Source organism: Rhinoraja longicauda, unplaced genomic scaffold (assembly GCF_053455715.1).
Source record: "Rhinoraja longicauda isolate Sanriku21f unplaced genomic scaffold, sRhiLon1.1 Scf001658, whole genome shotgun sequence".
Lineage (NCBI taxonomy): Eukaryota > Metazoa > Chordata > Chondrichthyes > Rajiformes > Arhynchobatidae > Rhinoraja > Rhinoraja longicauda.
The window spans coordinates 1-14,802 of NW_027602873.1; the positions used below are offsets into that span (position 1 = coordinate 1).

The 14,802-nt window shown below is 43.8% G+C and overlaps 1 protein-coding gene across 1 annotated transcript; it reads left to right on the forward strand.

The window, feature by feature from the left end:
• The first annotated feature begins 198 nt into the window (after positions 1–198).
• LOC144591734 (heterogeneous nuclear ribonucleoprotein L-like) lies at positions 199–14,565 on the forward strand. Its single transcript, XM_078395766.1, has 6 exons — positions 199–344; positions 939–1,140; positions 7,038–7,095; positions 7,455–7,475; positions 13,027–13,122; positions 14,224–14,565. Exons 1-6 carry the CDS (start codon positions 253–255, stop codon positions 14,268–14,270), a joined length of 516 nt encoding a protein of 171 aa, XP_078251892.1. The 5' UTR covers positions 199–252; the 3' UTR covers positions 14,271–14,565.
• The last annotated feature ends 237 nt before the right edge of the window (positions 14,566–14,802 follow it).

The window sequence follows — 14,802 nt, forward strand, 5'->3', positions numbered from 1 at the left end:
CCTTCAAATGTCTGGCTAACATCATCACTCTATCACCAAGGTTCAGGGTTTAGTCTGAAGAGTCTTTAGTTTTGGTCTAAAGAAGGGTCCCTGACATGAAACTTACCTATTCATGTCGTCCAGAGATGCTACCTGATCTGCTGAGTTACTCCAGCGCTGTATTTTGTTTTAAAGCAAGTGTCAACTCTATATTTATCAGCTACTGATCTGCACTTGCAGGTTAAGTTCCTGAAAAGCAAACCTGGAGCTGCCATGGTGGAAATGGGGGATGGATTTGCAGTAGACCGAGCCCTCACGTGTCTAAACACTGAAAACTTTCTGTTTGACCAGCACATAAATGTATGGTAAGGAAACCGTGCAATAAAGTCTGTGTAGGAAAATAACTGCAGATGGTGGTTCAAATTGAAGGTAGGCACAAAATGCTGGAGTAACTCAGCGGGTCAGGCAGCATCTCGGGAATGGGTGACGTTTCGGGTCGAGACCTGAAACGTCACCCATTCCTTCTCTCCTGAGATGCTGCCTGACCCGCTGAGTTACTCCAGCATTTTGTGTCTACCTTCGTGTAATAAAGTCTGGTATGTTAGTCACAGACCATGGAGACTGCTGGCAAAGCCAATGTTTAATACCCATCCTGATTGTCGAAGAGCAAGACCTGAAATAGCCATGTGATTTAGGTGGCTGTTTCAATGGGACAATTGAGGGTAACTGATCTGAATCTTTTCAGTGACAATTGCTCATTCAAGGTAAGATGATTTCTTATGATGACCCTGTAATTTTATGGGCACTACTTCAGATACTAGCTTTTTATTTAACTGTAAATGGGAGTGGGATTTGAAACAGTCCCAAAGCTATTGGTTCAGATCTCTACATTCGTAATGGATAGTTCAACATCTGCCCTTGTATCTCTCGCTGATATGTTTTCTCCCCTCTTCCCACAGTGTGTCAAAACAGAAGGTAATTGTTCCCGGCCAGTCATTTGAGTTGGATGATGGCTCTTGTAGTTTCAAGGATTATTCAACTAATCGAAATAACCGGTTCACAAATGTAAAGCAAGCTGCCAAAAACCGAATCCAGAAGCCCAATAATATGCTACATTTCTTCAGTGCTCCTCCAGGCATTGGAGAAGAAGTATTCTATCAGGTTTGTATTTATTTTTTCTTTGTGGACATTGACTTTGAACTGTCCTATTCCAAAATATTGTTGTGCAACACCATACGATGGATGGCCCCAGCCATGAAGCCCCAGTGCTCAATGCTATTAGAACATAGAACAGTGTAGCTTAACAGCAGGCCTTTCAGCCGTAATGCCCGTGCTGAACACAATACCATTAAACTAGTGTCCACTATTCATATCCCTCCATTCTCTGCATAACCGTGTGCCTATCCAAAAGCCACTTAAATGCCTCTAGTATTCTGGACAAAACTTTACCTTACGATCAAGAATAAGTTGATTTGAGGAAGTGGTGGCTTTGTTGCTTAGTACATTACAGTCAGAATCTTTTTTCCAGGATGGAAGAATCAAATACTAGGGGGCATAACTTTAAGGTGGGAGGGGCAACATTTAAAGCAGATATGCGGGTCAAGTTTTTTTGCACAGATGGTGAGTGTCTGGAACTCTCTGCCAGGGGTAGTGGTTGAAGCAGATGTGTTAGTGGCATTCAAATTACTTTTGGATTGGCAAGGAATGATGGATATGGGTTATCTTCAGGTAGATGAAGTAATGGTCTTGGCATCGTGTTTGGCACAGACAATAGACAATAGGTGCAGGAGGAGGCCATTTGGCCCTTCGAGCTAGCACCGCCATTCAATGTGATCATGGCTGATCATTCTCAATCAGTACCCCGTTCCTGCCTTCTCCCCATACCCCCTGACTCCGCTATCCTTAAGAGCTCTATCCAGCTCTCTCTTGAATGCATTCAGAGAATTGGCCTCCACTGCTTTCTGAGGCAGAGAATTCCACAGATTCACAATTCTCTGACTGAAAAAGTTTTTCCTCATCTCAGTTCTAAATGGCCTACCCCTTATTCTTAAACTGTGGCCCCTTGTTCTGGACTCCCCCAACATTGGGAACATGTTTCCTGCCTCTAACGTGTCCAACCCCTTAATAATCTTATACGTTTCGATGAGATCTCCTCTCATCCTTCTAAATCCCAGTGTATACAAGCCTAGTCGCTCCAGTCTTTCAACATATGATAGTCCCGCCATTCTGGGAATTAACCTAGTAAACCTACGCTGCACACCCTCAATAGCAAGAATATCCTTCCTCAAATTTGGAGACCAAAACTGCACACAGTACTCCAGGTGTGGTCTCACTAGGGCCCTGTACAACTGCAGAAGGACCTCTTTGCTCCTATACTCAACTCCTCTTGTTATGAAGGCCAACATTCCATTGGCTTTCTTCACTGCCTGCTGTACCTGCATGCTTCCTTTCAGTGACTGATGCACGAGGACACCCAGATCTCGTTGTACGCCCCGTTCCTAACTTGACACCATTCAGATAATACTCTGCCTTCCTATTCTTACCACCAAAGTGGATAACCTCACACTTATCCACATTAAACTGCATCTGCCATGCATCCGCCCACTCACACAACCTGTCCAAGTCACCCTGCAACCTCATAGCATCTTCCTCACAGTTCACACTACCACCCAGCTTTGTATCATCTGCAAATTTGCTAATGGTACTTTTAATCCCTTCATCCAAGTCATTAATGTATATTGTAAATAGCTGCGGTCCCAGCACCGAGCCTTGCGGTACCCCACTAGTTACCGCCTGCCATTCTGAAAGGGACCCATTTATCCCCACTCTTTGCTTTCTGTCTGTCAACTAATTTTCTATCCATGTCAGTACCCTACCTCCAGTACCATGTGCTCTAATTTTGCCCACTAATCTATGTGGAACCTTGTCAAAGGCTTTCTGAAAGACTGGCTCTCCCCTGTCAATTTTCCTGGTTACATCCTCAAAGAATTCCAGAAGATTAGTCAAGCATGATTTCCCCTTCGTAAATCCATGCTGACTCGGAACAATCCTGTTACTACTATCCAAATGTTCTGCAATTTCGTCTTTTATAATTGACTCCAGCATCTTCCCCACCACTGATTTCAGACTAACTGGTCTATAATTTCTCGTTTTCTCTCTCCCTCCTTTCTTAAAAAGTGGGACAACATTAGCTACCCTCCAATCCACAGGAACTGATCCTGAATCTATAGAGCATTAGAAAATGATCACCAATGCGTCCACAATTTCTAGCGCCACCTCCTTAAGTACTCTGGGATGCAGACCATCAGGCCCTGGGGATTTATCAGCCTTCAGTCCCATCAGTCTACCCAACACCATTTCCTGCCTAATGTGGATTTCCTTCAGTTCCTCCGTCACCCTAGGATCTCTGCCCACTAGAACATCTGGGAGATTGCTTGTATCTTCCTTAGTGAAGACAGATCCAAAGTACCGGTTCAACTCGTCTGCCATTTCCTTGTTTCCCATAATAAATTCCCCCGCTTCTGTCTTCAAGGGACCCACATTTGCCGTGACTATTTTTTCCCTCTTTACATACCTAAAAAAGCTTTTGCTATCCTCCTTTATATTATTGGTTAGTTTACCCTCGTACCTCATCTTTTCTCCCCGTATTGCCTTCTTAGTCATCTTCTGTTGCTCTTTAAAAGAGTCCCAATCCTCTGGCTTCCCACTCTTCTTTGCTTTGTTGTACTTCTGCTCTTTTATTTTTATGCTGTCCTTGACTTCCCTTGTCAGCCACGGGTGTCTCTTACTCCCCTTGGAATCTTTCCTCCTCTTTGGGATAAATTGATCCTGCAACTTCTGCATTATTCCCAGGAATACCTGCCATTGCTGTTCCACCATCTTCCCTGCGAGGGCCTCCTTCCAGTCAATTCTGGCCAGCTCATGCCTCTGTAATCCCCTTTGCTATACTGTAATACTGACATTTCCGATTTTCCCTTCTCCCTCTCAATTTGTAGAGTAAAACTTATCATATTGTGATCACTGCATCCTAATGGCTCTTTTACCTCGAGTCTCCTTATCAGATCAGGTTCATTACACAACACTAAATCCAGAATTGCCTTCTCCCTAGTAGGCTCAAGTACAAGCTGTTCTAAGAATCCATCTTGGAGACACTCCACATACTCTCTTTCCTGGGGTCCATTACCAACCTGATTTTCCCAGTCTCCCTGCATGTTGAAATCTCCCATAACCACCGTAGCATTACATTTGCGACATGCCAATTTTAGCTCCTCATTCAACTTGCACCCTATGTCGAGGCTACTGTTTGGGGGCCTGTAGATAACCCCCTTTAGGGTCTTTTTACCCTTACAATTCCTTATTGCTACCCATACTGATTCTATATCTCCTGATTCTATGTCACCCCTTGCAAGGGAGTGAATATCATTCCTCACCAACAGAGCGACCCCACCCCCTCTGCCCACCTGTCTGTCTTTTCTATATGTTGTGTACCCCTGAATATTCAGTTCCCAGCTCTGGTCCGTCCTCTTGTAGCCATGTCTCAGTGATTCCCACAACATCATACTTGCCAATGTCTAACTGAGCCTCAAGCTCATCCACTTTATTTCTTATACTTCGCGCATTTAAATACAACACTTTAATTTCCGTATTCACCTCCCCTCTCACACCGGTCACAATTGGCCCTGACCTTACTCTCTTATCCCTTCTAGAACTTCCCTCCCCATTTATTCGAGAGTCCTTTGCAATTTCTCCTGTATTTGCTTCCCCTTTAACTCCATCTCCATATTCCCAGTTTGTCAACCCCTCCCCCCCACTACTTAGTTTAAAGCCACACTTGTAGCACTAGCAAACCTACCTGCCAGAATGTTGGTCCCCCTGCTGTTAAGGTGTAACCCGTCCCTTTTGTACAGGTCACCCCTACCCCAGAAGAGATCCCAGTTGTCTAGAAATCTAAATCCCTGCTCCCTGCACCAGCTCCTCAGCCATACATTCATATCCCCGATCTCTCTATTCCTGCCCTCACTAGCACGAGGTACAGGTAGCAGTCCAGAGACAACCACCTTCGATGTCTTACTTCAGTCTTCTTCCTAACTCTCTAAACTCATGTCGCAGTATCTCCTTCCTCTTCCTCCTGACGTCGTTCGTGCCCACATGCACAACTACTTCCGGTTGATCACCTTCCCTCGCCAGGATGTTCTGAAGCCGCCCCGTGATGTCTTGAACCTTGGCACCAGGGAGGCAACAGACCATCCTCGAGTACAGCCTGCCGCCACAGAATCTACTGTCCGTACCTCGGACAATGGAGTCACTCACTACTATGGCTCTTCCTGACTTCGGTCTCCCCGGTCGAGTTTCCTTGCCTGGGTTAGATCTGCCAACACGTCCGCCACTCGGACTGGAAGCGTCTTCTTCCCCAACAGCTCCCAAGAGGGTGTACCTGTTTGCAATAGGCACAGCCACCGGGGTCTCCTGTAGTCCATGTTTGCTCCCCCCTGAAACGGTCTCCCACCTTCGCTTGACCTGGACCCTTGGCATGGCACCCTTGCAGTAGGTCCTGTCCAGGAAACTCTCGCATTCCCGGATGGCCCTGAGGTCATCCAGCTGCCTTTCCAACTCCGCCACACGTCCATTCAGGAGCCGCACCTGGACACAGTTCTTGCAGGTGTAGCTCCCAGAAGCTCCAGCGGTGTCCCTACCTTCCCACATCCTGCAGGAAACACACTGCACCAACTTGTCCGCCATTACTTTAGTGAAGTCAAAAACAATTCAGGCGCAAAAACAAGCGTAACCACCTCGCCGAAGACTCGAAGCCAAAGGCTCGCACTTTTCTCACAGGGCACTTAAAGACTCGCACTTTTCTCACAGGCCAAAGACTCGCACTTTTCTCACTTTTCTCACAGGGCACTTAAAGACTCGCACTTTTCTCACAGGGTACTTCCCTCAACAGGGCTGCACCCTTTGTGCAAGTCTTGCTTATATCAGTCACTAAATTACTTAATTGGCTAATTTACCAAATTTCTACTTTAATTGATCAACCAATCCAGGTACCCACTTCTATACTACCCGCCTGACAAGTTTGGAGTTATGCACTTTTCTGACTGACTACAAACGGCCTCTTGGCGCTCTTTTTAAACTGCCTTGTGGGTGGAAGGGCCTGTTCTTGTGCTGTACTATTCTATATTTTGTATTTAGCAACCGTCGACCTAGGACCCGATTGGTTTGGTTAGCTGCAATGGGTTTTAGTAGGTACCTCTTAAAATATAAATTACATACTATATGTTCCCAATATTAGGGGAGTCCAGAACCAGGGGACACAGTCTAAGAATAAAGAGGAGGCCATTTAAAACTGAGGTGAGAAGAAACTTTTTCACCCAGAGAGTTGTGAATTTGTGGAATTCTCTGCCACAGAAGGCAGTGGATCAAATTCACTGGATGAATTTAAAAGAGAGTTAGATAGAGCTCTAGGGGTAGTGGAATCAGGGGATTTGGGGAGAGGGCAGGCACAGGTTACTGATTGTAGATTATCAGGCATGATCACAATGAATGGTGGTGCTGGCTCGAAGGGCCAAATGGCCTCCTCCTGCACCTATTTTCTATGTTTCTATATTCTCTGCCATTGTTCACCCCAATCTAAGTGACATTCAAGGTTAAGGCAGAAGCTAGATGATTATCAGTAGCAGATTCCCTTAATCTGAAGCCATGAGACTGCCTGTAAGAGCAGTGTAAGCTCCCAGACCCCACATCAGTATCATCCTTTGATATCTTTTATTCCATTATTGTGATACTTCCATTAAATGTAGGCATTCCACCTGCTGTTTGGCAGGAGATCTTCCTTCTGAAAATGCGTTGTATATTGCGCAGGGAATATGTTCTCGGTTGAGGGTGACTGAGATATTACAGGATGCCTCTAATGCACAGGTTTGGAAATTAAAATGCAGCTTTATTTTTGCTTTGGACTTCACTTTGCTTACTTTAAATGTCAGAATTCCTGGGCTGATTAATTTTGCTACTGATATCTGTGTTCGAGGAGACCAGGCTTGTAAATTTGAATTGTTTTCCAGATATCTGACAAAGCTGATGTGAAGAGGCCTAAAAGTGTCATATTTTTCAGTGGGAAAGGTAGGTGAGTTATAGTTCAAGCAATGTTGTTGCTCTGTTTTAATGGAATGATATGCGCATGAGAGATTTTTGGAATGCAATGTTTGTATTTAAACATTCTGTGGGCAGTTAATATTGTATTTATATTGAAGAACTAAAATCTTGAAAGAATGTACCTGATAATGTGAACAGTTCGTTTGCTCTCTCGGTATAATTGTTATTTCTGAAATGCAGGGCAGTTATCGCTTGTTCCTTGTCTATAAACACCACGTAATTAATTTTATGCAACAGATTGTGTGTTTAGCGGTTGTACGCGAATTAACAATATGTTTGTACTTTCTTTCTTCCAATTATCTTTGCCATTTTCCAACATGGGCCAGGTGGATCGAAAGGCAATCAAGGTAGGGCACAAATTCATTTTCAGTTTTCCTTGAGTGGAATTTGAGTTTTGAAGTGCTTGTATCTTTGTTAGAAGTACGTGATAGTCTTAAGTGTCCTTTTAATTAGGGTACTCAGAGCTCTATAGGAAAAAATATTTAAGATTGTTTTCCTGTCAGAATGATGGGTGTATTAACATTTAGACACGTCAATGTAAAATGTAATGAAAATGGGTGTTGCCTCAATCCATTCTCGAAATACATGTGTTACGTGTTATGCAAAAGGTCGTTTTTAATTAGGTACATCTATAAAATGCATCTTGCACCTATGTGAGTTAACCGTCAACTTTTACAAGGTTCCTGATTTTAATACGTTTGTTGCTGGCGTGAAAGTCAATTTTCTCAAGTTATTACTAATAGGCAATGGATGGTATATTAACTCCTCTTCTTGAGGTGAGCAAAGGCTTAAACAGATAAGATGGAGAACCTGACCCAACTTACTGTCAATACGACTGTTTCTGGTAAAACTCGGACATGGCACGGTAGCGCAGCGGTAGAGTTGCTGCTTTACAGCGAATGCAGCGCCGGAGACTCAGGTTCGATCCTGACTACGGGTGCTGCACTGTAAGGAGTTTGTACGTTCTCCCCGTGACCTACGTGGGTTTTCTCCGAGATCTTCGGTTTCCTCCCACACTCCAAAGACGTACAGGTATGTAGGTTAATTGGCTGGGTAAATGTAAAAATTGTCCCTAGTGGGTGTAGGATAGTGTTAGTGTACGGGGATCGCTGGGCGGCACGGACTTGGTGGGCCGAAAAGGCCTGTTTCCGGCTGTATATATATGATATGATATGATATGATGTTGGGATCCAGCAATCGCCACTAGTAGGATGTCTCGGTAAATGTAGTATTTAACAGAAGATCAAATTGTTGTACTTCAGTGGCTTGTTTTAAACTATGGTTTGTGGGGTTTCCTCAGTTTTGAGAGGCAGGGTATGAAAAAGCTGTGGTTCTAGCACATTGATGATTTTCCACTGGTGTTTATGGCCATTTTCAACCCTTTTGCTTGGTACTTGGTATAAATGTAAATTGTCCCTAGTGTGTGAGGGTAGCATCAATGTGTGGATATCGCTGGTTGGCGCCGACTCTGTGTCTGAAGGGTCCGCTGCTGTGCTGTGTCACTAAACTAAACTAAATGATTACTTTTGATGTCTTCATTATTGAATCTTTTGAGCATTGTGCTGATGGCAGATCCATTAATGGCCTTAAATTCAGCTGGTTGACAGTGTATTTTTAGATTGAACTGTATTACACAAACTAGGTATCAAGCCGGCAGTACATGCACAGAATTTTGTGGTGTTGGCCGCGGTAAGTTCAGTGGCAGCCAGTTTGCCCCCTCAAAGCTGGCTTGTGATTGAGCTTGGTTGGAAACAGACCCAGAGCACAGGTAACACAGGTGGAAACTTTGGTTTATGTCATACAGCAACTCTCAATTTCTCTCAATTGAGCAAACACGTCGTCTACTTTCTACTGCAATTGAACAGGAGATGGAGGTGAAAAATAGCTACTCAAAATCTATACCAACTGAAATGACCCCAGCATAGCGGCTGCAATTCAATCTGTGTGCTTTGCTTCAAAAAAGGCTTATTTTAACCTATCTAAATCTTGCCAAATTGTTTAATCGCTCTTAATTATGCCTTAAAGAGATTGCTACTCTGATGCATGAAAGGGGGGTGTTTCTTTTAAATTAGGGGGGGAGAGGAAGAAATATTTGAAATGGGGAGTAACACAGGGCCAGATGTGGTGTGGCAATTGTTGAAGCATCCTGTATTACTGTTGCTAAACATGAGGAATATGGAATTATCAAATGTCTCTGCTGTTCTGTTTCTGTTAACAAGAGATAGATTTAAACTTTAAAATGTCTTTTAGAAATCAGGATTGCTACCCATATTAGCCTTTTGCTATAAATAAATGTTTGGAAACGTAATGTATAATAATTCCTACAACATTCAAAGAGTGGAAATGATTACATTTGAAGGCAGTTTTTCTTTGGAACACTAGTACGAGCCCAGTGAAAATATTTTGGGTTTATTAGAAATAATGGGGAAATGTTTGACGGGTTGTGGGGGTGTGATTATAGAAGGGATGATAATGGAAAATTAGGTTGTGGAACAGATAAAGAAACAGAGGTGTAGGGATAGCATGTTGTAGAGGGTCACAATGAAACCTTGTCAATATGCATTTCCCTATTGGGGAATGGAGGTTACTCAATGCCAGCAGTTCAGGCTTTACACTCAAACAGAGAACCAGTTCATACACCCCTTTTGTTCCCAGTTATGTCAGTCAGGCATCTGTTGCATGGTGACAGATTGGAAGATGAGATGCGATTTGAACATCTTGGGTTGAACTTTTTTTGAAACCATTTTGGGGGCTGAGGACATGGGTCAGAGTGAAATTCACGCTCCAACTCAGGTTTGTTTAGAGAAAGTTTTGGAGACACGGCGTGGAAATGGCTCCCTTGGCCCACTGAGTCCACACCAATCACCAATCACTTGTTTACACTCCTGAAATGACTTGAGTTCAGACGAGCAGGAGGCATTATGTATTACTAGACCAAGTAGACCCGTTGGGCCCAAACCTCTCCTGCATTGGTGCAGCATTCTCTCTCTCTCCCCTTCTCCCCCCTTCCCCTCCCCCTTCCCTGCCTCCCCCTCCCTCCATCCCCCTGATCCTCCCTCCACCCCCTCCCACCATCCTACCCAAGAGATAGATTTAAACTTTAAAATGTGAATAACTTTTAAAATATAACACCGATTTCAATGAAACTTCTTCCATTCGCACCAAAACGATGATGAGCAAGGTGGGCCTAAAATTGTTACGCTATCGTGCACCGTTTTGGCTGTAGTTCAGGAACAAACAAACAACAGTTTTAGTATATAGATTATATTACTAAAACTCATCTTGTATGTTTGTTCTGTATGTTTGTTCCTGTTATTTCTGTGTCCGTTCCTGTATGCCCTTACCTACAAAAAAACGGTACACGACCCACACAATTGTAGGCGCACCTTACCATTGTCCTGGGGACACATTCGTCTAAGTTTCATTCAAATTGCTCTTATATTTTTCAAGTTAGAGAGTTTTAAAATTACTGTATAAAATTAGCTTATTGCTTGCCATGTTCAGCGCCTGACGTTACAATGGGACCCGCCCGAGTGATGACTAATGAGGGAGGGGGGTGCCCACGATGGCCGCCAATCTGCACGTGCGCAGAACAAAAGGGTCCGCGCCTGCGCAGTTGCGGCCCGTTGATCTAATACTTACCTAAGAGGGCCTGCGCAAAACACCACGGGTCCGTCCGCGCCTGTGCAGTTGCGGCCCGCTGATGTTGTTGGGGGGGGGGGGGGTGGAGTGTGTGAGTGGGGGGAGGGGAGAGGGAAGGGAGCTGGACCAATCCAGGAGAGGTTTGGGGGAGTTTTAAGGAGGGTTGAGGGGGGATGGAGTGGGTCAGTGGGGGAGGGGAGGATGCTAGACCAATGCAGGATACGCTTTGGGGCAACGGCTCGCTCTGGCGGCACGGGGCCGCGGTGAGTGGCTCCCTCTCCCCTTCCCTGTCCCCCCTCGCTTGCCCACGGCCTTGGGGCACACTCGCCGCCCGGCAACGGGTTTCATCAGTTGGAGAGGGTTGATCGTCAGTTGGGGGAGGGTTGCCCCAGGAGAGGCCCACAGGAGAGATTTGGACCCAACGAGTCCTCCTCAGTCTAGTCCTTTATAAATGTGCCAGAGAAAATGCATCGGCAATTTGAGATAGGTGTTGAATGGGTGAGTATTTGAATGTACACTTTGCTAATGAGTGATTGTGCATGGGTGTGGCAATACTTTACTGAACTGCATTTGTATACGTGACAATAAAACATTATGGATCTCTTGCCCAGAGTAGGGGAATAGAGGACATAGGTTCAAGGTGAAGGGGAAAAGATTTGATAGGATTCTGAGGGGTAACCTTTTCACACAAAGGGTGGTGGACATATGGTACAAGCTGCCAGAGGAGATAATTGAGGCTGGGACTATCCCAACGTTTAAGAAACAAGTAGATGGATAGGACAAGTTTGGAGGGATATGGACCAAGCGCAGGCAGGTGGGACTAGTGTAGCTGGGACATGTTGGCTGGTGTGGGCAAGTTGGGCCGAAGGGCCTGTTTTCCACACTGTATCACTCGATGACGATGAATATGATTGTCCATTGTTGGAAATCAAGTGGATTTCTAACAATGTCCACTTTTCACTTGTTTTCCCTATTTGGGAGCTGATGGGCTATGCAGGAGATTCAATAGACAATAGGTGCAGGAGTAGGCCATTCAGCCCTTCGAGCCAGCACCGCCATTCAATGCGCTCATGGCTGATCACTCTCAATCAGTACCCCGTTCCTGCCTTCTCCCCATACCCCCTCACTCCGCTATCCTTAAGAGCTCTATCCAGCTCTCTCTTGAAAGCATCCAACAAACTGGCCTCCACTGCCTTCTGAGGCAGAGAATTCCACACCTTCACCACTCTCTGACTGAAAAAGTTCTTCCTCATCTCCGTTCTAAATGGCCTACCCCTTATTCTTAAACTGTGGCCCCTTGTTCTGGACTCCCCCAACATTGGGAACATGTTTCCTGCCTCTAATGTGTCCAATCCCCTAATTATCTTATATGTTTCAATAAGATCTCCCCTCATCCTTCTAAATTCCAATGTATACAAGCCTAATTGCTCCAGCCTTTCAACATACGACAGTCCCGCCATTCCGGGAATTAACCTAGTGAACCTACGCTGCACGCCCTCAATAGCAAGAATATCCTTCCTCAAATTTGGAGACCAAAACTGCACACAGTACTCCAGGTGCGGTCTCACCAGGGCCCGGTACAACTGTAGAAGGACCTCTTTGCTCCTATACTCAACTCCTCTTGTTACGAAGGCCAACATTCCATTGGCTTTCTTCACTGCCTGCTGTACCTGCATGCTTCCTTTCAGTGACTGATGCACTAGGACACCCAGATCTCGTTGAACATCCCCTCTTCCTAACTTGACACCATTCAGATAATAATCTGCCTTTCTATTCTTACTTCCAAAGTGAATAACCTCACACTTATCTACATTAAACTGCATCTGCCATGTATCCGCCCACTCACACAACCTGTCCAAGTCACCCTGCAGCCTTATTGCATCTTCCTCACAATTCACAATTCAAAGCCAGATTGAATTCCCAACATGGTGCAGCTCAACATTGAACCTTGGAAACTATTTCAACTTTTGACTAATTCATTTGATATATTTCAACACACATGGCCACATATATCGAGCCCAAATACTGGGTTTTACGTAATGACCTGTAATTCCAGGTTTGTGTGTATGGATATATTTTCAGTGGACTGTTTCTTTGAGATGCACAAATTTATCGCAGAATTTCTTTTAGGAGTATCAGTTTTGTGCTGTACTTTTTTCCCCCTCTTCAATCTTCAATTGATGTTAGCAATGGAGCTTATATCTAAGCAATTAAATCCTAAAGGGTTTTAACTTACTCCAAATTTTTGTTTTGTAGGTGAGAAAAGTTCTTCTGGGCTCCTGGAGTATGAATCAAAGTGTGATGCATTTGAGGCATTGGTTATGCTTAATCATTACAGGCTAAAAAATCCAGGTACGTTCTTCTATTGTGAATTTTGGCATTGATTCCATAATTAGCTGGACAGTGCAAAGAATTCTTGACTTTGCATTGTCGTTTAAGAGTTATCTCTTATTAATTTTAACACAGTAAATATAAAATCCTGAATATTGAGCAAACAATGTACCATTGTGATTTTTGAAGTACATGATGTAATATGAAGGGGAATCTCACTGGATGTGGTGGAAGGTGAGGGGAAGGCATTGATATTTTACCTTATAACCAAGCATATTAATAAATGCCAAATGGAAAACTTTTAAGTATCGGAATATTGAACAGTCATTTGTTTCTTCAGATAAACAAGACATGGCTTCGGGCAGAAGCTGGGGTGGGTGGGGCCTAAAAGTTATTTCATAGTTAAGTTCCATATGGTAGATGGAGAGGTTTTATTTTTATGACTACTTAGTGCTAAAGCTATGTAGTTGTAAAAATTAAATATGCTACTTTAATCTACTGATCACTTAGTTATAGTCATACAGTGTGGAAATAGGCCCAACTTGCCCACACCAATCAACATGCCCCATCTACACTGGTCCCACCTCCTGTGTTTGGCTCGTATCCCTCTAAATGTTTCGATAGTACCTGCCAAATCTTTCTCCACTGGCAGCTCGTTCCTTACCCCTTTGTGTGTTACTCAACACCCTTTGTGTGAAGTAGTTACCCTTCAGATTCCTATTAAATCTTTACACCCTTACCTAAAACCTATGTCCTCTGGTTCTTGGTTCCATTAAACCTATGTCCTCTGGTTCTTGATTAACCTATGTCCTCTGGTTCTTGGTTCCCTTAAACCTATGTCCTCTGGTTCTTGATTAACCTATGTCCTCTGGTTCTTGGTACCCTTAAACCTCTGTCCTCTGGTTCTCGGCTCCCTTAAACCTATGTCCTCTGGTTCTCGATTCCCTTAAACCTATGTCCTCTGGTTCTCGGTTCCACTTGCTGGGACACTGTTTCAAACTCAGGTCGTACATTTACAGAAAGGTGTATGTTTTGGAAATGTGTACTAGTCATATTTGATGGCTACGTTCTCCACTGATCTTGTGTCTGTGTCTCTATTCTTACTCTGAAAACTCCCAACAGATGGGCCCGACCTGTACACACTGAAGCTGTGTTTCTCTACTGCCTAACAAGATCCTGATGTGGGAGCAGACACAAGGCTGATCATTGCTTTTGATGTATCTGGTTTTGTTCCAACTGTTTTTTTATCATTTAAATGCTGTAACATGTGGTAACTCATGAAAGGGAATTGTATGTTCTCCAGTTAAAGGGCAGGTTTTTTTTAGTTTTCCCATGAATGAATGGTTAGTAAAATGTGGAATGTGACTGTTAGTGGTTTAGTATGTACGAGCAACTATTTCAACTTGTTTAATAATTGGAAAATTCCTGCACTGCTTAATACCGTACACTATTTATGTTACAGCTACAAAGTATTAATAAATGATTCTTTTAGTCTTTGTGACTGACCTTGTAATCTTTCTTTACGGAAACCGTGAACATTTGGAAATACACGAGTTTTGGGGCACAAAAGAGATTGTGAATGTGGGTTTGAGTTAAATGAAAGATAAATTAGAAAGACCAAATATAAAATTTAGGAACAGAATGGGGAATAAAAGGTGAGTCAAACCAAATTGAAAGTAAATCTAAAAAGGCCAGGAAGCA

What these genes read in the sequence shown, in the direction of transcription:
- LOC144591734 (XM_078395766.1), top strand. Translation starts at nt 253, where the DNA reads ATGGTGGAAATGGGGGATGGATTTGCAGTAGACCGAGCCCTCACGTGT. An exon ending in TGGATCGAAAGGCAATCAAG is followed by an intron (nt 7,476 to 13,026) that starts GTAGGGCACAAA and finishes TTTGTTTTGTAG; the next exon opens with GTGAGAAAAGTTCTTCTGGG. An exon ending in TTACAGGCTAAAAAATCCAG is followed by an intron (nt 13,123 to 14,223) that starts GTACGTTCTTCT and finishes AACTCCCAACAG; the next exon opens with ATGGGCCCGACCTGTACACA.